This window comes from Oryx dammah, unplaced genomic scaffold (genome assembly GCF_014754425.2).
Source record: "Oryx dammah isolate SB20612 unplaced genomic scaffold, SCBI_Odam_1.1 HiC_scaffold_7, whole genome shotgun sequence".
NCBI lineage: Eukaryota > Metazoa > Chordata > Mammalia > Artiodactyla > Bovidae > Oryx > Oryx dammah.
The window spans coordinates 1,191,886-1,214,942 of record NW_024070191.1 but is presented as its reverse complement, the minus strand read 5'-3'; the positions used below and the strand labels follow the sequence as shown (position 1 = coordinate 1,214,942).

The following is a 23,057-nucleotide window of genomic DNA, read 5'->3' as shown; positions in this document are numbered from 1 at the left end:
GACCCCATAGACTGTAGCCTCCCAGGCTCCTCTTTCCATGGGATTCTCCAGGCAAGAATACTGGAGTGGGTTGCCATGCCCTCCTCCAGGGGATCTTTCTGACCCAGGGATGGAACCCAAGTCTGCTGCATTGGCAGGCGGATTCTTTACCACTGAGCCACCAGGGACTTCTCCCGGAACGCTCTATAAGAAAGTTGGGAGACATGGACACCGTGACCATTTACTGTCTTTTCAGAGACTGCAGGTGACGTGTCGGCCTGCCGGCTGACTCCCTTTCCTGGGCTCCACCTCCCACAATGTTCTTTAGGAAACATAAAACCTGACCTGACACCCGCAGCTGGAAAACAGATGACGCAGTCTGCCATAAGGCACACAGAAGTTCGAAGTGAGTCCTCACAAAAGAGCCAGGCTGCTGATCCACGCCTCCCTGGATGACAGCACAGTGCTGTCAGTGTTCAGTGAACATTTTTATTCTCCTGCTTTAAGTTCAGAATATCAATCACAGAGCAAACCCACCTACCCTGGGAACAGTGTTCCCACCTGAGCACAGCTCAGAGAGAAAACGTCCTTTACTGATTAATCCATTTGTTCACTGTTTTCATTAAAAACTCAGCAAGTATTTCTATAATGCTTAGCACACCCCAGGCTTTGGGGACCCAGCAGTGAGGAAATCCCTGCCTCCCTGTTCTCCCATTCTCAGGGAGGAGACACAGAGCCAAATACATCATTACAACACACGGGTGCTCCCTGTGATGGGCTCCAAGTGCCACCTCAGAACAGGTTTGTGAAAAGCACCACGGTATGTATAAAATCCAATTGACTTTTCTGCCTGAACCTGGGGTCTAGTTTAATATTAGTTAGTACCAGGTTCATGGTTATTCTTTCGAAAGAGAGAAAGAGAGAAACACAAGCATCTCTAAAGGTCACACCTGCATGGTGATAATGTATGACTAGAAAAAAAAGCCAACTTAATTTTGAAGAGAAAGAATCATTCAAATGGGGCTTTAGGAAAGGAACTCCCTGATCTTGGCCCATAGGCGGGGCCTTGGGGTGCCAGGCCGGGGCTCTCTGAGCTGAAGTCTGGCGCGGCATTTAGGTGTGGACAAGTGTGGGCGGGCTTGCCGCAGTGGCCTCATCTGTAGGACAGTGGACAGGGCTTGCATCTAATGGGTGCAGATACAGACTCTGGGCATCCTTTGAAAAGCACACAGCATGTGCCTTGTAAAGAGCCCCCAATGCCAAAGTTACTCATTTCTTTTCGGCACCATTCGCCACATAGCACAGGCCTTTTAGAAATTTCCCTTGCATAGACCACTAAGCCCCAGTCTGAAGGAAAGGGCGAGTGGGCGGAAGGAGACTCCTCTGCTTCATGGCTGAGACCTGGGATCTCAGTTCCTGCTGCAGATGGTCGGAAGAGGAGAGAACTCTGACCATTTCATGAATCACAGACCATTTTGTAATAACTCAATGTTAATTAACAGAAGGGACTAAATGCTAACTACTACGTATCAGCTGAGAAAACGTGATCATGGTGATTACCTATTTGCAGATATGCCCAGAGCTTCTAAACCTACTTCAATTCTGTTTCCTTTCCTTTCATGAAGTATCTCTCTTAGTATTTTATAGACATCAGGCACAAAACAAATATTTGTGGACTGGATTCCGTTGATCGTGTGACTGATCAAAATGGCAGTGAAGGAATGGCCCGCTAGAAACCAATAAACACCGACTTCCTATTAGAGAGAGAGATCAAAGCACACACAGACACTTTAATGAATGGGTACCCAGCCTTGCCCTGCATTTGCCACACAGGAATTCAGAGGACCTTCACCTGCCATCCCAGAAACAGCCACGCTCCTCAGCTGGCGAAGCCTTCCTTCTTACTCACACTCATGGCGACATCAGACACAGTCACCTCATCCTTCCTTATCTCTTTCCTCCTTGGCTTCCAGAAAGGAATAAATGAATGTACATCTGTCTGTGCTCAGAGTCTCAGTCGTGTCCGACTCTTTATGACTTCTAGGACTGTAGCCCGCTGAGCTCCTCTGTCCGTGGGATTCTCCAGGCAAGAATCCTGGAGTGGGTTGCCATTTCTTTCTCCAGGGCATCTTTCCAACTCAGGGATCAAACCAAAGTCCCAGTGGATTTATCATAGAGAACATTTATAAATGGGTAAACAGAGGTATAAATGTTCTTTATGATAAATCCACTCGGACTTTCAAAGCTCCCCCATCATTTGTGCTTAAAAAGCACAGCATGGCTCTGTGTCTTAATGACTATGTTAGGATGAAGTAAATTCAATGTAATTAAGTGTTTTACTAGGGAATGCTCTACATATATGAATATATGTCCCCTAGAGTCTATGGTTTCCTGACTATGGTTCACTGCCACCTAGCCATCATTTGAAAGGATCAGTGAAAAATACAAATTTCACAACCCAAGTCTGAAACCATAAACCAAGCTCACTATACACATGTGTAGCACTTTACTTCTTTTGGCCCCTGAAAATGGGTTGAAAGAGTAATCTCAACCTCATTCAACCTCTTACTCCAAATTTGGGAACGTAAAAATGCCCTATCCAAATTCTGTTTTAGTCTAATACCCCTACTGAAAGGAAATGATAACCAGCTAGTGCTAACTGAAAGTCTGAGTTTTGAACAGCTCTGGTGTCTTTGTAAAGGCACAAGGAAGTTGGTGGCGGAGTACTTTTCTCAGTCAAAAAAGTATTTTGAGTGTTTGGATATCTTGCACTTAAAGAAAGGCAGTTCCCTCAAAGTCATTTTATATGCCTGAATAATTCTTACCTGTCCAGGGAGTCAACATCAAAACTGGAAGGATCACCCGCAACGATTCTGCAGTTAGTGGGCCACTGAGGACCTCCTTTCAGAAGTGGCCAGATGTCATCTGAGGAATAATTAACAGGCCTGGGTTGTGGCCATTCTGGGAGAACCTCTGCACTTCACCAACATCTCAGGATAAGACTTGGGGATATTATTCGCATGTTTTTCCCACAGTCCTTCCCACTACAGCAGCTCTGGGCTCCTATTTGCAGAGAGTTTGTTTGGGGAAGGCAGTTTAAGTTGACCCCTCTTGACTTCGGTGATTCAAGGAAAAGAAACAAACATGGCTCTTTCACGGCTACGCTGCACGTGATCCACCTGTGTCACGTCAAAATCTGATAAAAGCAGTGGGCACCCTGAGTTGGTACCGTCTTCCCTGGTGGCTCAGATGGTAAAGAATCTGCCTGCAGTGCAGGAGACCTGGGTTCGATCCCTGGGTCAGGAAGATCCCCTGGAGAAGGTAATGGCTACCCATTCCAGTATTCTTGCCTGGAGAATCCCACTGACAGAGAAGCCTGGTGGGCTGCGGTCAGGGGGTTGCAAAGAGTTGGACATGACTGAGTGACTCGCATACACACACAGAGAAAGACATCCAATGAGCAAGTTGTCTAAGAGGACGGCTTAGCCCAGGGGAGCTTAAACACTGAACTTTAAATATTAAGTGAGTGCAAACTGTTCATGTAAATGGATTTAAATATTTTATAAGCTGTAAATTCTCAAGTTAACCATTCTTACATTCAACAAATATTTACCGAGTCCTGTACAGCCCAGGTGTACACACAGATCAGGAGACTGGGCGAGTGCAAATTCAGCGCAGCAAATACAAACGTGCCTGAGCGTAGCTGTGACCCTGACGGGTGTGAAGAAACACACCGCCTAAAGATCAGAGACTCCAAACGTGCCTGAGCGTAGCTGTGACCCTGACGGGTGTGAGGAAACACATCGAAGAAAGATCAGAGACGCCTGGGAACCCCGGGTGTTCACCACTGCTTCAGGCAGAACAGGCCAGCTGGTGAGCAGCAGCCTTGCTTAGCAGCGACAGCAGCGTCTGTGACTCCTGGCTGGTGTCCCTGGAGCCTGGTGTGGTGAGACTGGTCACCGAGTGGCAGGAGCCCATGTGGTCAGCACGCTGTGAAAGACCCCACCGTGAGCAGACCCCAGCCTGCTGGCCTCTGGTGTTTGCAGACACGACCTCAGAAGGCATGTTCTGTGCGGCCAGCAGCAAAGGGACCGAGAAAGCGCCCCTGAGACCCTGGGCTCCTTGGAAGCATATCATCCTTCATTGCGTGGTTGTGTGTTGTGTTCTTTGATGCAAACCGAACAGTCATGGGTGGGAAACTCCAGCCCCGGTTCTAGAAGTGTCTGATGTGGTGTTCAACACCAAGAGGTTCCTGTTCTCATGGTCATGGAGAAAAGAGAGTCAACAGTAAAAACTAAAATACTTTCTGATACTAATTGTCTATGAGAAAACCTAACACAGAAAACTGCAAATATCTTGCCCTGTGTCTCCAGGGAAGCCTTGCTCATGAGAGCAGAGAAATCCTACTGCGAGGCCTGCCGCTGGGCTATGACCCATCAGCAGCTCGGTCAAGCAATGCCCTCCTTCCCAAGACAGAGAACATTTTAAATTTGAAAACTAAAATGCAGGGGATTAAAAAATTACATCAAAATGCAGTTATCAAAACGTTAGGAAATTTCTGTGACTGGGGTGTCTATTAACGCAGTTAATAATGAGATCTGGCAAGAGGACTGATAATGACTGTCGATTTGAAAGCCTCATGAACATAAAGGGTGTTTTGAAATCCTGGCATGAATTGTAGGGCGGCTATACACTGGGTCCAACACACCAGGGGTTGGAGGCCCTGCTAAAGTGAGCCTGTCCTGTTGCTGCATTTGTGGCGGGGGGACATTTTATTTTAAAGTTAGACCAGATCACCTTACGTGCCTCCTGAGAGACCTGCATGCAGGTCAAGAAGCAACAGTTAGAACCAGACATGGAACAACAGATTGGTTCAAAATTGGGAAAGGAGTACGTTAAGGCTGTATGTTGTCATCCTGTTTATTTAACTTATATACAGAGTACATGTGACATGCCGGACTGGATGAAGCACAAGCTGGAATCAAGATTGTGGGGAGAAATATCAAAAATCTCAGATATGCAGATGATACCACCCTTATAGCAGAAAGCAAAGAGGAACTGAAGAGCCTCTTGATGAAGGTGAAAGAGGAGAGTGAAAAAGGGCTTAAAACTCAACATGCAAAAAACTAAGATCATGGCATCCAGTCCCATCACTTCATGGCATATAGATGGAGAAACAATGGAAACTGTGATATTTTATTTTTGGGGGCTCCAAAATCACTGCAGATGGTGACTGCAGCCATGAAATTAAAAGATGCTTGCTTCTTAGAAGAAAAGCTATGACACACCTAGACAGCATATTAAAAAGCAGAGACATTACTTTGCCGACAAAGGTCTGTCTAGACAAAGCTGTAGCTTTTCCAGTAGTCATGTACAGATGTGAGAGTTGGACCATAAAGAAGGATGAGCGCCAAAGAATTGATGCTTTTGAACTGTGGTGTTGGAGAAAACACCTGAGAATCCCTTGGACTGCAAGGAGCTTAAACCAGTCCATCCTAAAGGAAATCAACCCTGAATATTCACTGGAAGGACTGATGCTGAAGCTGAAGCTCTAATACTTTGGCCACCTGATGTGAAGAACTAACTCATTAGAAAAGACCCTGATGCTGGGAAAGACTGAAGGCAGGAGGAGAAGGGGCCAACAGAGAATGAGATGGTTGGATGGCATCACTGACTCGATGGACGTGAGTTTGAGCAAGCTCCAGGAGCTGGTGAAGGACAGGGAGGCCTGGGGTGCTGCAGTCTATCAGGTCACAAAGAGTCGGACATGACTCAGCGACGGAACAACAAAGATGTTAGAAAAATTAAGGATCCACTTTTTATCCCCCCTCACCTCCTGAACGTATTAGGGGTCCCCCAGGAGCCCATGGATCCCAGGCTGGGGGCCTCGGCTGCAGAGCCCATGGCTCCTGTGGGAGTCTGTCTCCAGTTTCCTCATCACGCTTCCTGCAGGGCCTCAGCTGCAGACCTGCCAGGTGAGGAGTGGGCACCTTCTCCCTGGAACGACCTGCCCTTCACCCGGCAGTCGGGACGGGCTCTGGGCCCGGCAGCTCCGTGTCTGCTGAGTTCTGAGGGCCCCTCAGCCTCTTGCTCCCGCTTCCATGGCGGCTTCTCCGGCTCTTGCCCTCAGTGCTCCTCCTGGACCTGAACTCACCTGTCCTGCAGCGCCTGCACACTGCCTGCCCTGGCCGACCCAGACCTGGCCGCAGGGATGCCTTCGGGACCCGCCTGAGCCGCCAATGTCTTCTGTCCTGCTCTGATGTCCCCGGTCCCCAGGGGAGGTCAGACCTGCCACGTGGTGGTCAGCAACCACCAGCCTGCAGAAGCGAATGGTGTTTCTGTACTTTTAGATCTACCTGATTGATCATTTTACAAGCATGGTTTCTCAACATCTGTGAAAATGCCTCCCATCTTAATGACCACTCCAGCCCCTAACCCCAGCCACAGGACAGAAGAGTCCAGTCCGTCTCCTTCAGGTCAAGCTACTGGCCAGCGTGCAGGGCTGCTGATCAAAGTTCCTGTGTAAATGATATGACCATTTAAAATGTAGAACCTGAAGAAATACGCTTTGTAGATACTGAATTAGCCACGTCTGTGCAGAGGAACACAGAAGAGGTGTTCACACGTGGGGAGAGAGGTTTATGAGAGGAACTGGCTTGAGTGACCATGGAGCCTGTTGAGATCCGAGCTGCGTGGGGCCCGTCGGCCACCTGGAGACTGAGCAGAGCCGATGGTCAGTTCCCATCCAAGGGCCGGCGGGCCCAAGACCTGGGGGAAGCTGGTCTCTCAGGTCAAGTTCAAAGGGAGAACAGTCAGGCTGGAGGAATTCTCTCTTACTCACAGAGGGTTAGCTTTTTGTTCTCTTCAGGCCTTCAACTGATTGGGCACAGCTCACCCACATTAGAGAGGTCAATCTGCTTCACTCAGATGCGGGAATGTTAACGTGTCAAAAAACACCCTCACAGCAACACCCAGAATAATGCTTGACTAAACACCTAGGCCCAGGCAGGCTGACACATAAACTTAACCATCACCAGTATCACATGTACAGTTTTCCAGTATTCCTTGGACCAGCAGTGCCTTAGTCCTCAACCACTAGTCCAAAGCAATAGTAACCAGCCACCAGGAAACTGGGCAGGAGAGACAGATGGGTAAGATGAGCAGGTTGCAGGAAGCCCCTTTCTCTTCCCCTCTGAATGATGTTTCAAAGGATAGATTTTTCTTACAGGTTAATTCTCCAGAAAATAAAAATAGAAATACCTAAGAGGAAACCACTAGGTATGAGTCCAAAAACATCATTTTAAGTTGTCAAAATGTTTCTTGAAAAGAATAAGCAAAGAAGAAAAACCCGAAATTGTGAAAGTAGCAAGTACATTATAATTTTTAGTGCATTTTGAAGATAGTGTGTGTAAAATGATTAAGTACAGATAATCAATAAACTCAATCAAATTGAAGAAAGTAGGGAAAACTGCTAGACCATTCAGGTATGACTTAAACCAAATCCCTTATGATTATACAGTGGAAGTGAGAAATAGATTTAAGGGCCTAGATCTGATAGATAAAGTGCCTGATGAACTATGGAATGAGGTTCATGACATTGTACAGGAGACAGGGATCAAGACCATCCCCATGGAAAAGAGATGCAAAAAAGCAAAATGGCTGTCTGGGGAGGGCTTACAAATAGCTGTGAAAAGAAGAGAGGTGAAAAGCAAAGGAGAAAGTGAAAGATATAAGCATCTGAATGCAGAGTTCAAAAGAATAGCAAGAAGAGATAAGAAAGCGTTCTTCAGCAATCAATGCAAAGAAATAGAGGAAAAGAACAGAATGGAAAAGACTAGAGATCTCTTCAAGAAAATTAGAGATACCAAGGGAACATTTCATGCAAAGATGGGCTCAATAAAGGACAGAAATGGTATGGACCTAACAGAAGCAGAACATATTAAGAAGAGATGGCAAGAATACACGGAAGAACTGTACAAAAAAGATCTTCACGACCCAGATAATCATGATGATGTGACCACTAACTTAGAGCCAGACATCTTGGAAAGTGAAGTCAAGTGGGCCTTAGAAAGCATCACTATGAACAAAGCTACTGGAGGTGATGGAATTCCAGTGGAGCTATTTCAAACCCTGAAAGATGATGCTGTGAAAGTTCTGCACTCAATATGCCAGCAAATTTGGAAAACTCAGCAGTGGCCACAGGACTGGAAAAAGTCAGTTTTCATTCCAATTCCAAAGAAAGGCAATGCCAAAGAATGCTCAAACTACTGCACAATTGCACTCATCTCACATGCTAGTAAAGTAATGCTCAAAATTCTCCAAGCCAGGCTTCAGCAATACGTGAACCGTGAACTCCCTGATGTTCAAGCTGGTTTTAGAAAAGGCAGAGGAACCAAAGATCAAATTGCCAACATCTGCTGGATCATGGAAAAAGCAAGAGAGTTCCAGAAAAACATCTATTTCTGCTTTATTGACTATGCCAAAGCCTTTGACTGTGTGGATCACAATCAACTGTGGAAAATTCTGAGAGAGATGGGAATACCAGACCACCTGACCTGCCTCTTGAGAAATCTGTATGCAGGTCAGGAAGCAACAGTTAGAACTGGACATGGAACAACAGACTGGTTCCAAATAGGAAAAGGAGTACGTCAAGGCTGTATATTGTCACCCTGCTTATTTAACTTATATGCAGAGTACATCATGAGAAACACTGGACTGGAAGAAACACAAGCTGGAATCAAGGTTGCCGGGAGAAATATCAATAACCTCAGATATGCAGATGACACCACCCTTATGGCAGAAAGTGAAGAGGAACTAAAAAGCCTCTTGATGAAAGTGAAAGAGGAGAGTGAAAAAGTTGGCTTAAAGCTCAACATTCAGAAAACAAAGATCATGGCATCCGGTCCCATCACTTCATGGGAAATAGATGGGGAAACAGCAGAAGCAGTGTCAGGCTTTATATTTTTGGGCTCCAAAGTCACTGCAGATGGTGACTGCAGCCATGAAATTAAAAGACGCTTACTCCTTGGAAGAAAAGTTATGACCAACCTAGATAGTATATTCAAAAGCAGAGACATTACTTTGCTGACTAAGGTCCGTCTAGTCAAGGCTATGGTTTTTCCTGTGGTCATGTATGGATGTGAGAGTTGGATTGTGAAGAAGGCTGAGCGCCGAAGAATTGATGCTTTTGAACTGTGGTGTTGGAGAAGACTCTTGAGAGTCCCTTGGACTGCAAGGAGATCCAACCAGTCCATTCTGAAGGAGATCAGCCCTGGGATTTCTTTGGAAGGAATGATGCTAAAGCTGAAACTCCAGTACTTTGGCCACCTCATGAGAAAAGCTGACTCATTGGAAAAGACTCTGATGCTGGGAGGGATTGGGGGCAGGAGGAGAAGGGGACGACAGAGGATGAGATGGCTGGATGGCATCACGGACTCGATGGACGTGAGTCTGAGTGAACTCCGGTAGTTGGTGACGGACAGGGAGGCCTGGCGGGCTGCGGTTCATGGGGTCGCAAAGAGTCGGACACGACTGAGGGACTGAACTGAAGTGAACTGAACTGTGTGGCCATGTTCCTCTGACTTCCACTGTTAGCTCATCCTCTACTTCATTGCAAGGAAAGAGGACTCCTGACAGCCAGGGATCTGACCAAAGAGCACAGCACAGTACCTCTTTCTTTCCGAGAGCAAACTGATTTTCTTTTAAAAGTTCTCAGAATATTTTAAAATTTTGTAAACTTAAATAACTGGTTTTAATTTAATGTTGTTTACCTGACACATTATAAGAAACAAAGGCCATAGTATCAATGCTTCCTAAACATAATTATGAGATGATGGAGGTATATACTGAGAGGAAATATAATTCACTATCATAGGCTACCGGGCTTTGCAGGTGGCACTAGTGGTAAATAAAGAGCCAGCCTGCCAATGCAGGAGACTGAAGAGATGCGGGTTCAGTCCCTGGGTCAGAAAGATCCCCTGGAGGAGGGCATGGAAACTCACTCTAGTACTCACGCCTGGCGAATTCCATGGACAGAGAAGCCTGGCAGCTATACAGTAGATGGGGTCTCAAAGAGTCCATTAGACATGACTGAAGCAACTTGCCTCGTACACACGCACAATAGGCTACACGTTGTGGCTTCTAACATATCTATATATTTAAAAGGGAACTACATCTTAGAAATAGATGAAAATTAGGATTTCTCTGTTTTAATAAGTGTGTACTTTAGCTGGAACTCATCTGATCAGGGGTGGGGAGGGAAGGCGTTTGTGTTGGCTCCTACACTAATTAGATGAAGAGCAAATCAGTGAAGGCTTCCTGGAAAAAAATGATCCCTGAGTTGACAACAAAAGCATAGCTCAGAATTAGGCAAAAAAATATCTGAAAAGCAAGTTCTGCGGTTAGCAAACAGCACATGAAGTGAGAGACTGCGAGGAGGGGGGATGCAGCGGTGCCTCAGGGCAGCCTGCGGCGGGGGGCAGCGAGAAGGGCACGAGGGGCCGTCAGTGTGCTCAGCAGGTGAGCAGGCCAGGGGCACAGCCACGAGGTGACACGGGTCGGGGCGGGCTGCCGGGGGGCCCGAGCGGTCAGCCCCACAGCACTTGCACCCTGGGATCTAGACCAGTGACTCATTCGTTCACCTATTTATGCATGCACGAATTCATTTATTTAATCATTGATTATTTAGGGTTTACAATGTTAGGTGCCAAGTCTGACTGGCTCACGTATCCACAAGTTAAACAGCTCTTTCCTGCAGTGGCTGACCATGCCCACCGTCATGATGGCCTAATGGGATTACCAGGGTCCTGGTTGGCGACAAGCCAGAGGGCGGGAGTCAGGGGAGGTGCTATGGGGAGCGGGCCGAGGTCACGCGGCCAGAGCCCAGGAAGATGCCAAGACTTCACACGCAGGAGGCATCCTGGAAACGGGAGATCACGGGAATGCTTGAGAGGCAAGTTACTGCAGAAATACAAGCCACCAGATAGAAAAAGGTTTACGGCTGTTTCCTCCGTCATGCCTGGTATGGATTTTCCCTCCATGGTAATGCCTCCTGGAATCAGTGCTGACGTACGCTGAGAAAACTTCTGACCCAGAGAAAAATCATTATCATCTAATTTTACACTGTTTTCCTCCACGATATCAATAACCTTCCCTCCCTAGAAGAATCGGGTGAAATGCATATTTAGACAAGTAAATCTATCTGATAAATCACTTCACAGATGAGAAAGAAGCCATGTGTGAAATGAAAGTAGATGTTTTCAAAACCACTTCATTTAGTGAGAGGACCCTAATCAATACATGAGGTGTTTGGTGATGAGGGAAGCAGTGGGTTGGAGTCGCGCCGACCATGGGCCCCAGTGCCCTGTGGTGGAGTCTGGTCCTGTTCCAGGTCCCTGGAGATCAGAGGACAAGGCTCTGTTTCAGAGGCATCGTTACCCATCTTGAAGGGCGGAGGGAAATCACAGGTGAACTCAAGCCCCAGGCGAGAGAAACGCTCAGTGGCAGCATCAGCCTGTGAGCACCGAGGACAGAGTGCCTGATACACGTTCCAAAACTGCTAATGGCCCTTTCACGCACACTCTTGGTGTTTGATTACTGTTAGATGAACATCAACATTACACATTTGCGTTTATACAGGTGATGCAACCAAAGGACACCAACTTTTATGTTTCAGGCTTAAAAAGAAATTTAAGTACATCTTATTGTTCAAAATAATCACTGGGAATGTTTTTGAATAACTTTTTGGGAATTATTTTCAAAAGCTAATTTTAGAAGTATAAAAGAAAATGCACTTGTCAAAATAATCTCTCTCTCTCTACACACACACACACATATCAACAAAGGATAGTTATTAAATGTATGATCTTCCAAATAGTATTTCAACATAAAATCATGGAAACCCTGTTTTTGCCTCACCTCCAGACAGGGGCTTCTCATTTCTTTGGTATGTTTCACAATCCTACTAAGTAGACTGTTGCTGCAGGCCATCACTATTCTATTTAGGAGAGAAAAATTTACAAATATTCGATTTCTAATGCTTAGAGTAAAAGAGGGGAAGAGAGGAATTAAGGATTCATCTGTACCTTTAAAAAAGGTAGCTTATAATTCTATAAATCAATTATTTCAAGGCAATATGGTATTTTTCCTGATGTTATCCATCTCATCTCTTATTCCCCAGACCACTCCTTAACTTTGGAAGGCATGCCTGCCTCTGCTTCCCCACTGTTGTCTGGAAGAATTCTGACTCCATAACTAGGCCAACATTCAGGAGAAACACTGAAGAGAAGCATTTTTTTCTTTTGTTAATACATTTGGTGCATACATGCTGGGAATACAAAGATGTATTGGTAACACTTGGTAAAATGATATGTACATAAATTAGAATTTTAGTTTGAGTTCTGCCCTGGTTCTTGTATTATGTCTGTGAAATCTGTTTTATATTTATTCCTCTGGAGTGATAGCTCTATAAACAAGAAAGTCATTTTCCACCAGGTGACTAGCGTTTCAGAGCATTTCTGAAGACCAAGAGCGTGCTTAATTGTTTGCTCGTAGGAGACACTCAACGAATATTGGTGAACCTATCTGTAATTACCTCTTACAGCGTATTTTTAAAATTTGCAACGATAGTAAGGTAAGTAAGTAAGATAGAAACTTCCTTAAGTTTCTAATTAGTTCACTTTCCACACTTTTCCCCACAAGGGCAGAGCGTGAGGGGTGGTCCCTGATGTCACAGACACAGAGTGCCTCAGGGGGGAAGCTGGGGCTGGGCCCCACCGGCCCCCAATGTCCTCGTCATCTGCAGCCCCGCGTGGAGTGAGCCCTGGTTCCCGCAGGGCACGGCTCCCAGAACGGCGTCCTGACCCCTGGGCTCGGAGCATGGGGGTATCACGGCCTCTGCTCAGGGTCACAGGCAACAGGAAAAGACCTCCGAGGCCCCACAGCACTCCCAGCTCCCTAACACCCTGGCAGACCTGGTCATGTGCTCAGAGCTTCTGCCTGGCTTGGCCACCAAGGAGCAGGAGACTGCGCGGCTGACCCGCCTGTGATCTCAGAGGCGGCAGCGCAGGGCTGACTCTGGTGAGCCCTCTCCCGCCTGCAGGCTCCCTGAGGGACAGCGAAGGTTCCGGGCAGCCGCAGGATCCCCGAGACACCTAGCTCCCGGTCATCGCCCCACGTCATCGCCCCACGTCCTACCAACTGTCCTGGCTTCAAACACGCGCAGCTCTGTCGTGGGCGGGTGGCGGGTGACACGGCCCGCCCCGCCCTGGCTCCCAGGAGCCGTCAATAACTGGGGACACCTCTCTCCAGTCCTCCTGAGGACCACCGCCGTCCCAGCCCCGACGGGCCCAGATCCCACGCTCTTCCCATCACGGAGCTCGGCGACTCTGAGCCCCGGCTGCTCCGTGGGCTTCTCTGGGCCGTGTTACTCACGGTGCTGCGTGAACCAGCACAGTGCACAGGATGCTAGACAGTGATGCTTAGCTTAGCTGACGAATCATCACATTCATCTCGGCTTTCCCCAAGAACTGAAGGAGACTGTGACCTTCAGTTCCATGAATGGTCTGCTCTGCGGCAGGCATCGTGTTGACGAATCTGCCCGTGCAGACTCAGGCTGGGCCCGCGGTGAGGACCCCAGGTCACTGCACGTCAGCTGAGCTTTTACTGCTGTCTATTCAACTTCGGTATCTAAAACAATCACCTCCCAAACATCAATGTTTTTCATATACAAAACTCTACGAAAACTCTACTTGACTGTTACAAGGAACCTTGACAATCGATAGATTTCATCCTAAGAAAAACAAAAGCTATCAAAGAAAGAAACATTTCAAAACACCACTGCAAACAGCATGGTGTCACCAACGTAAGCTGGAAAATTTCCAGGTGTTTGGAGAGAACTCACCCCGGTCCGTGAGGACGGAGGTGCCCCACACCTGTCGGTCCGGGAGGTGGGTCAGAGGGCGTCCCTTACCTGTGGGCCGGATGGTGGAGGCGGCGTCAGTGGGGATGGTCAGGGGCACGCACTCGTCGTCCTGGGAGTAGCCTGCTTGAATGGCACGCAGGTAGCTGTGGCTGCGCGTCCGGAAGCATCCTGGGAGGTCCAGCGCGTCCATGGCCTGAGACTCCACTTCGCTGAAGACTGACTCGCACACCGACTCGAACTGCCCGTTGACCTCGGCCTCGCTCATCTGGAAGAGGGACAGCACGGCTGACGGCTCGGGCCGGCCCGGCGCCACAGCCATGCGCCCACGGAGAAGCGCGCAGGGCTCACCCGTCGGCACTCACCGCCTGCCAGGCACAGCTTAATCAACTTGCAGCCGGCACACTGGGAGCCATCAAGCATGGGGAGCGCTGAGAAACCCGCCAGTCCCCACTGTGCCCTGGAAAGCCTACAGACCCCGAGGCAGAGCTTTAGCGTGTGACTGGCAGTTAGCACTGTTAAGAGGGACAGCGAGGTTAAAGGTTAGCACACCATGCAAACTATTCGTCATCCTTCTTTTTCCGTTTTCATGGCCCTGGCTGTTTCCAGCTCAGACAAGCCAGGTATGGATGCTGTGCTCACAAAGACCCGTGGGCGCGGCTCTCTCCGCTTCCGCTCAGCCCAGCGCCCCGGGCTGAGGAGACGGACCTCTGCTCGGCCAAGAGCTCGCCCCTGCGTCCCCGGAGGTGGCCCCAGCCCGTGTCCTGGAGGCGCCTCAGTCTCTCACGCTACAGGTGCGCCATCCACTCTCCGCTGTGTCCCTCCCCTCCTTCAGCGTGGGCCGGCAGTGCCCGCCTTGAATTTGGTGGTTCAGCAGGTAAAGTCGTTATTCTCAAGCCTGACATTTCATTTCTGGGTAGAGTCGCCCTGGGACCCTGTGTTATGAAATGAATGACTGGGCCTTGGAGAGCGCGGGTCCTGAGGGCCGTGCTCCAGGGCCCTGACTGCGGGTGAGCGGAGGGCCTCTGTGTGCTGTCCTCGCCGAATGTGGTTTCCTGAGGTTTCTGGGGCCTCCCGGGAGCCACATCTAGGAGTTTAAACAGAAACTCAGCAGTGGGACACAGAGCAGGCTGAAGAGCCTGGTGCGGGGCTGAGGGGAGCGGGGATTGTAGGATCGAGGATTCCTGGCTGGGCCCGTGAGCTGCAGCCGCTCCCAGGCCCAGTTCGTGGGGACCTGGACAGGTGGCTCCTCCCCAACCCCAGGGCACCTCGTGCTAACACGGAAGCAGGTCAGGAGATGCCCGTGGGGATGCTGACATGGAGGGCCAGAGTTCTGCGTGGAATTGGGGGTCAGGCAGAGACCAAGACGGTTCTCCTGGGTGACCTGGTGGGTCCCTGCTTGGGGCTCACGGAGCGGCCCGGAAACCTGGGCTGGCCTCCCCTCCACCCCCATGCAGGGGGCCTCTGCCCTTGGAACCCCTCCTGCCCCCGCTGCCCCAGCCACGCCAGCGGGCAGCATCCTCACAGCAGCCGCAGCCAGGTACAGTCTCAGCCTAGCGCCCAGCTGAGTCACTCACTCCACCCCTGGAACGTGACCCACAACTTCCTGAACACTCCCCCTATGTCGACAGGTAAATTTTTTAAAGTATTGTTTTAAATACCAGATCAATCCTTTTCCTCTAACTGTTCACAGAGTAAAAGCAGGTAAAGAACTGGATTTGCCCTTCATCAGAGAAGACAGCTTCTGCCCACCTCTAATCACAGACCTGGGCCTGGGTCCCTGCACTTACCTGAGATGCTTCCCCGGCTCCCTGCTTCTATTAACACCTGAGATTATTCAGGAGCGCTCCACTCACTGGACAGATCCCAGTGAGCACGGCCCGGGAGGAAGGTGCTGAGGGGGCCTTAAAGGTAGGACTGCTGACCCGGGGCCCAGGGTGAGGGGACACTGAGGTTGTTCAGGCAGAAACAGCCAGAGAAACACTCCCGGACGACTGCACCACACGAGTGGTTTCAGGATCTCTGATGCCGGAAAGTGGCAGAAGAGTTCGGGCAAAGACAGATGCCGACACCCCCGCATGGTCGCCTCGGTGCCCATCGAGGGAAATGCATCCCAAACACTGTCACTCTGGCTTGAAGTATGCCATTTCCCGGAGTATAGACTCCTTCCAACCCAGGCTTTCCCTTATGTGGAACTATATCAGAAAGTCTCAGACTGCTTCACGTCATTTACGTCACAAACCCACGTCAGACAACCTAAAGAGGCCAGAAACCATGTGGGGTCGCCCGCGCCTGTCAGTCCCGACACGGGGTCGCGGTGGGTCCCCCCTCTGCAAAGCCCAGGGCCTTTCTCCCTCTGGAAGAGGTGCCATCACCCTCGCGGGTACATTCTGACACTCAGGGATGGGTGTTCAGTGAGAACCGCTCGGCTAGCACTTCCAGCCACAAAGCTGACCAGTGAGGCCTTCAAACGAGGGGGACTTTTCCTGCGAAACAAATAAGCAGTTGAGAAGGACCTCAGCTGTTCTAGACTGGAACTGAAATGGCCTTTTCTCTGACTAGCTCGAGGGAGATTTGGAAAAGTGGGCATTTTGCTCTGCAACTCAAACCACAGCTCAGCCCGACACGGGGTGTCCCGGGAGGATGCAAAGTCAGTGGGGTACATAATCAGTGTGGGTGGAAGTGCTGGCTTCTCTAGGGAACTGCAAGAGCAGGAAAGCACTTAAACTGCTTCTGGAGAACGTGGGCTTCGAGATACCAGAGAAGAGAAGATCAGAAGATGGTGAGGAACGTGGCTCCTGGTGGCAGAGAGCCTGATACCCACTGAGGGCAGGTTTCCCAGGGTCAGGATGGTGGCGCTTGCAGAGCGAGGCAGTGGCTTTGGGGTGGGGGGGCCCTGGACGCAGCTGCCGGCGCTGGAAAACGGGGCAGCTGCTGTGGGAACTGGCACGGAGGTTCCTCGGGAGATCACAGCTGCACCCACAGGAATGGGGTGTGCAGCATGAGAACCGGAAGCGGAGACACGGACAGACGCTCGCACACCCGTGTCCACACAGTGTCGCTCACGGCAGCCAAGGGGGAAGCAACACAGTGTCTGCTGACAGACGGCGGGCACCGTGCGGGCCATCCACACGGGCTGCTGCTCAGCCTTCAAGAGGAGAAGCACGTTCTCACACAGGCACCCAACGGAGGAAAGCGAAGCAGGGCAGACGCGGAGGGCAAGCGCTGTGAGAGTCACTCCTGTGAGGTCCCGGGGAGGAGACAGAGAGGGGACGGGGGGCGGAGGGCCAGCATTTCGTGGGCGCAGCTTCAGTTTGGGAAGACGAGAGCGTTCTGGAGATGACGGTGGGGGTGGCTGCCCAACAAAGCGCCGTGCCAAATGCCATGGGATGTACACCGCAAGACGGTTAAGATGGTACATGCTGTGGATTTTAGATATATTTTACCACAGTGAAAAGAGAAAGGATGCGTGACAGAAAGAAGCTGCACTCACACCAACACAGCTTTGTGAAGACAACGAGAAGGCAGGAGGAGTGGTGGCAGGCTCGGCCGTGGGGGAAGGCGGACGCTGCTCCTGCGGGGGCGGTGGGGTGCCCCCTGCCCTGTGGTCTCCTGACAACCCACCCCCACCCCTGCACCCCCAGCAAAGCGCCTGGGTTCCTGGGTAAACTGAGCAGCCGTCAGAGCGCTCTGGACGGTGCATGGGTGAAGCACAGAGAGACTCCCGGGAACCAGGATGTGGCCACGGGGGCCTCAGCAAGGCAGCCACCGCAGGAAGGCGAGCAGAGACCGGGGGGAGCCCCTCCTGCCCTCAGCCTCCGGGCCGGCTCACCTTCCCGCCCAGGGAGCAGCTGAGCCACTGCACCCAGAGCCCGCCTGTCCAGACAGCCGTCCCACTGCTCCCTCACACCCAGCGGCGCCGGGTCCAGAAACATCGGCAGCCAGAGGTCCCTGAGCGCCCCTCTGAGGGTCCCTTCCCACGGGGCCCCCTCCCCCAGGCGGCAGAGCCGGGGGTGGTCTGGAACACCTGTGTCCTCAGAGAACAAGGCAGGGCATGACCTGCCGGCTTGCCTGCAGCTGCGGGGACAGTCTGTCCACGGAAACACCAGCGACCTCGGGGAGCTGGTGGTGTGGGGCCCTGTGTGTCCCGTAGGGTGGGGCTCAGACCCTCCGAGTGGGAGGCCTGGCCCAGGGAAGGAGGCTGCTCCGTGTCGGGGGGCGGCAGGGGAACACGGTGGACGCTCCCGTGTCCCTGCTCAGAGGGGCTGGGAGTGAGAGCGACTGGTCACAAAGGCCCCATCACGCCCACGGAGCTCCCTAGTGTGACGGCACAGGAGCACTCCCAGCTGGTTCTCTCAGCAGGGGGCTGACCAGGAGGAGAGGGGCCCCTCCTGGCTCAGGCCTGAGTCTACAGCAGGGGGCTGACCAGGAGGAGACGGGCCCCTCCTGGCTCAGGCCTGAGTCTACAGCAGGGGGCTGACCAGGAGGAGAGGGGCCCCACCTGGCTCACGCAGCTGGCCTGGCTGAGGGTGCTGACGGCGCGCATGTAGCTCTGGTTCCGGGAGCGGAACTTCGGGGAGTTGTAGTTGGCAGAGGGGTCCAGGCTGTGGCTGGCAGGCCCGTCACTGGCAGCTTGCAGGTAGCTCTGGCTATAGGATAGAAAGAGAAGACAGAGGCCTCGTGAGCATTGCTGCAGGGACCACGTGTGCCAGCGCCTGGGGCCGCTACCAAACCCCATCCCGCGGTGGGCGTCTTGGGCTTGTGGTGACGTTCCTGACAGACGCACTCACGGATGTGGGTTCATCAGCACCAGTGGGGCAGACTACTTACAAACTCGCTGCGAAACCTGACTTTTTATGACCAGGGAGTGAAATCTGGATCATTCCACGTAGAGGGAAACCTAACCCTGAAATGATGGATAACTCACACAGCCTAAGAGCAAACTGGACTCAGAAGTCCACGAGAGTCTCATAAAGGTCAAGGTAGCTTTTGGCAACTTTACACGCTCAGAAAAATAGAAGAAAAAAAATAAAAGGTTTACCAGCCATTTTAACTTATGTGAAGTTGTCCAGATTATGCAATAGAAGCAGAGAGCAGACTGAAAACTCAAATCCATATTATCATCATAATGGTCATTTCCTTCCAAACAGCCTTAACAATCAGTTTCCTTTAGTCTCCCTCCTTGTTTTTTGCAAAATCTTGAAAGCATAGGGGAAACCCTGAGGATGTCTGGCAGAGAGAGGGTTCAGCTGGGTTGACGTTTCTGGCTAAATCGAGCTCCTTTCAGGTTTGGTGACAGTCTTTCCACAATCAAGACAGACTGCATTTTATTTGACCCCCAAGCTGGAAAAATGTGGACAACAATAATGGATTTATTCTTCTTTCCTACTGTGGATCACAATGAGACAGTTAACTAGGATAATTGCACAGGCCTGTGTATAAAAATTAGGTTGCTAATTCTGACTCCATGTCTTGACCACAGTATGTTCCCTGCTTTTTAAAGTAAGCCCTTGATGTAAATTGATTTCTCGGTGATTTACTTCTTTGGAAATAGGGCAGCAGAGGGAAAACTGGCTTGATGTTAAGTTCAGATTAAGGAAGCTCGTTTATTTTAAGGTCATTATTTCAGGTAAAGTTAATAGTATGTATTTTTAGATACTAATAGAATACAATTTATAAATTATTATAATGATAACTTTGTTTTAAAACTAGGTTTATAACATATTCCAGCTCTTATATCCCCCTTTTCCACTAAAAAAAGACTAAAAAAGAAGAGAAGAGAAAAGGAAATGGGAGAGAAATGAGCCTGGGACCGCCCTGACCTTGGCTCGTAAAGAGTCCGGGTCTCTGCCGGACTCCTCGTCACCCACGCTGCTCGGGCCCGGGTCTGGACGGGGCTCTGCACACTCCAGTTTCTACCAGTTAGCACTTTTATCTTCCTTCCAATTGAAGAGCTTTCCCTCTGATTAACACTGCTCTGCTGATTCAACATTCTCACATTTAAGTTCTCAGCATCTGTAAAAGCGGGGCTGTGTCTTCTTCATCTCTGTATCCAGATTTCTAGCCCAGAGTCTGGCACTGTGAGCGGGGTGACTCAGAACTACTGAGTGGCATCCACACAGGAGTCTGTATTTGTGATTCTACGTTCAGATGTGTCTTCTAACTCATGACCACCTCCTTATTCCAGCACTGGGCAGCCACTGAGAGACGAGCTGCCACTACAGGAAGCTAACTACGGGTTTTCTTTCACACACAGACTCTAGACATAGAACATCCATGACGTACTGTTACGCTGGCCCCTGGAAGCACCCTGTACCAGCCCATCAGTCCTCACAGGGACCCCACATGCTTGGGCCTCACTGCAAATGGGAAGCCACCTCGCCCAGGCTCCCCCAAAGTGAACGCAGAGCTAGATTGGGGGCCCAGGCAGCCTGGCTCCGAAACTGAGGCTTTTTGCCTCAAGATCTGGGCAGCTGAGTCAGAGGAGCAGAAGTTGCAAAGATCTGGTCCCCAACTTCAGCCCCACTTGATCACGGTGGCTTAGCATCCTCCAACACACTCGGCAGGCCAGGGAGCCCCACGGGTCACAGACCTGGGAACTGTTGGGAAAGTGCTTTTTCCAGATTATTTCCATAATTAGACTGAGTGTGTAAATATGGAAATATTCAGACTAAGCTTTAACTGCAGTCACAGGAGAAGGTGTGCTCCTTGTGTTCACTCCATCCAGGGCTGGGCGCTCGGACCCTACAAGTGACACCGGAGGGCCCGCCCCTGGGGACCTTCTCTCTGGGGACAGCTGAACCCCCCCCGCCGCCCCCGGCCCTGAGGAGCCTCCCAGGGACGACAGAAAGCCGGCGTCAGGCTCAGAATCGGTTCCCCGCGTGACTGGAAGGCAGGAGGGCCCTGGGCTGGAGACCGAGTGGAGGGGCAGCGTTACGGGCTTCGGGGCCGAGCTGCCTGCCCACCCTGCTTTCCCCCTCGTGCGTCCGAGACTGCTGGACCTGCTGCCCTCGGTCTGCCCCTCACGGCGTTCCTCCTCTATCCAGCAGCGCTGCGGGGAAAGGCCGGTGTGCCTTCTGGTAAATTCTGCAGACTTTCTCCAGCAGGTGCCCGGAATGCTGCCAGGCGCTGATGCCAGCAACGATGGAGGGATGATGCCAGACAGAAACACGGGGCACCCAGTTACACGTGGAGTTCAGAGGAGCACCAAGGAACCCTCACCAGCAGCATGTTTCCAGTGTCCAAACGTGTCCCTCAGGCTAAAGGCACGCACTGTCCATCTGGAAGGCAGGCGTCACTGTTTGTCTTTCTTAAATCTGGCACTACGAGGACAGATGCACACGTGGGCCTACAGGGTTGGAAGGTGGATGGGGGCATAGACGGTCCGAGTGCACAACAGTGGACAGCGGGGCTGTGGGGAGACGTGCGCTGCAGAGAAGCTTCCGGAAAAGACCAGTGGGGACTGTGCAGCCCCCTCTGGAGTCTGGACTCGATGCCACAAGCACAGGAAAGCACTGCCAGGGCTTCACTGCGGAGATGGGCGCCCAGGGGGTGTGCAGGAGGCGGGGGGGCACAGACGCAGAGCCCCGGTCACTGCCCTCTGTGCGGGGCTCAGTCCACCCTCAGGAGGCCTGGATGGGGGGCGGGACCCGCGGCCCAGGTTCATCTGTGGAGTTTGGTAGAGGAGTCTCAGGGCACAGCCGGGGGCGCTGACGGGGGCAGGGGTGCTCAGATGCGGTCCCCACCTTTCCATGAGAGATTCGGTCTGAACAAAACATTTGAAAAGTTTAATTTTTTCGGAAAAGAGCAAACCTAGGTAAAGCCATCATAAACTGTAGTGTTTTTTTTTTTTCTGAAATAGAAATCACAGAACAGAAAAACACCACTGGTTGTTACAGACGAGACAGACAGTGTCTGTGAGCCCTGCAGGTAATGCCCTGGGCGGCCTCCTCCTCTGTAACCGCCCCCCCCACCCCACACCCTCGCAGGATGCTGCTCAAGCTGAGCCCTTGACTGAAAGGGAAGTGGTGTCTCCTCCTGGATGAGTAACAACGTGAAGACTGGTCATTTGTACATCTTCTTTTGTGAAGAGACTTTTCACCTACCCCCACATTTTTAAGCAGGTTGTTTCTAGTTTTGTTTAGTGGGAGTTCTTTATATAGTCTGTACTCAAATCCTTTGTCAGATATTCATTTCAAGTATTTTCCTTCACTTTGTGGCTTGCCTTGTTCCCTTCTTGTTGGGAGTGTTCTGATGAGCAGACGTTTTAAATTTTGATGGCGAGAGGCACTCTTCAGTCACATTGATTTATTCTATTTGAGTTTTCCTTAACCGGAGAGGTTTCACCCCCAAGGGACAACTGGAGACGCTGGGAAATATTTTGTTGTCACGGCTTGGGGATGGGAGCCTGGTGAGTAGAGGCCAGAGATGCTACTAAAATTCTATAGCACACAGCCACCTGTCAACCAAAAGGAATTTTCTGGCCCCAAATACCAGCAGTGCTGAGGCTAAAACAAGCCTGGTCTATTCTGACACCAATATCCCTGTCTTAAGAGCAGACAGCCTCCAAACACACAGCATCATCCACATTTTCCTCGGGTGAGTGTCAAGTGGGCATTCACCAAGACAGACTATATTCTGGGCCACAGAACAAACCTTAACACTTCTGAAAGAACAGAAATCATACAAAGTATGTTCTTGGGCCAAAATAAATGAAACTAGAAATCAATAACAGAAGAATTTCTGGAAAATCCCCGAATATGTGAAAGTTAAACGACAGTCTTTCAGATTGGCTCAGAGAGAAAGTCTCAAAGGAAATTTAAACGTATCTTATACAGATAATCAAGGGGTGGGGGAAAGCTAGAATGAACCATGCTGTATTAGATTATAGTTAGAGACATGGGCATGAATCCATGGTTAGCGTCATACACATGCCACTGGATAAACAAAATAAATGACTGTAGATGTGTGTGTGTGTGCTAGCTCTCTCTGCTACGGGAACCGGCAGTGAGCACACCCAGGGCTGGACTGTGGTTTCTAAACACCGCCCTCCTGTGTGGCAGCAGGGAGCCCTGCAGGGATGCTGGACCCAGGCTGGGAGAGAAGCGGGCAGAGTGGCTGGCCCAGCTTGGCTCTTCTCTGTCAAGACTGGGCTCTTCTA

The 23,057-nt window shown here is 50.6% G+C and overlaps 1 protein-coding gene across 1 annotated transcript in view; it reads right to left on the bottom strand.

Annotated features, from left to right (window-relative positions):
* DLGAP2 (DLG associated protein 2) overlaps positions 1 to 23,057 on the bottom strand; it is a 459,183-nt gene that overhangs the window by 36,177 nt on the left and 399,949 nt on the right. The window contains exons 8-10 of the mRNA XM_040242864.1: positions 18,399 to 18,546; positions 13,949 to 14,165; positions 10,696 to 10,698 (exon numbers count right to left, since the gene is read on the bottom strand). Of these exons, the coding sequence (XP_040098798.1) occupies positions 10,696 to 10,698; positions 13,949 to 14,165; positions 18,399 to 18,546 (368 nt within the window). The remainder of the gene's footprint in view (positions 1 to 10,695; positions 10,699 to 13,948; positions 14,166 to 18,398; positions 18,547 to 23,057) is intronic.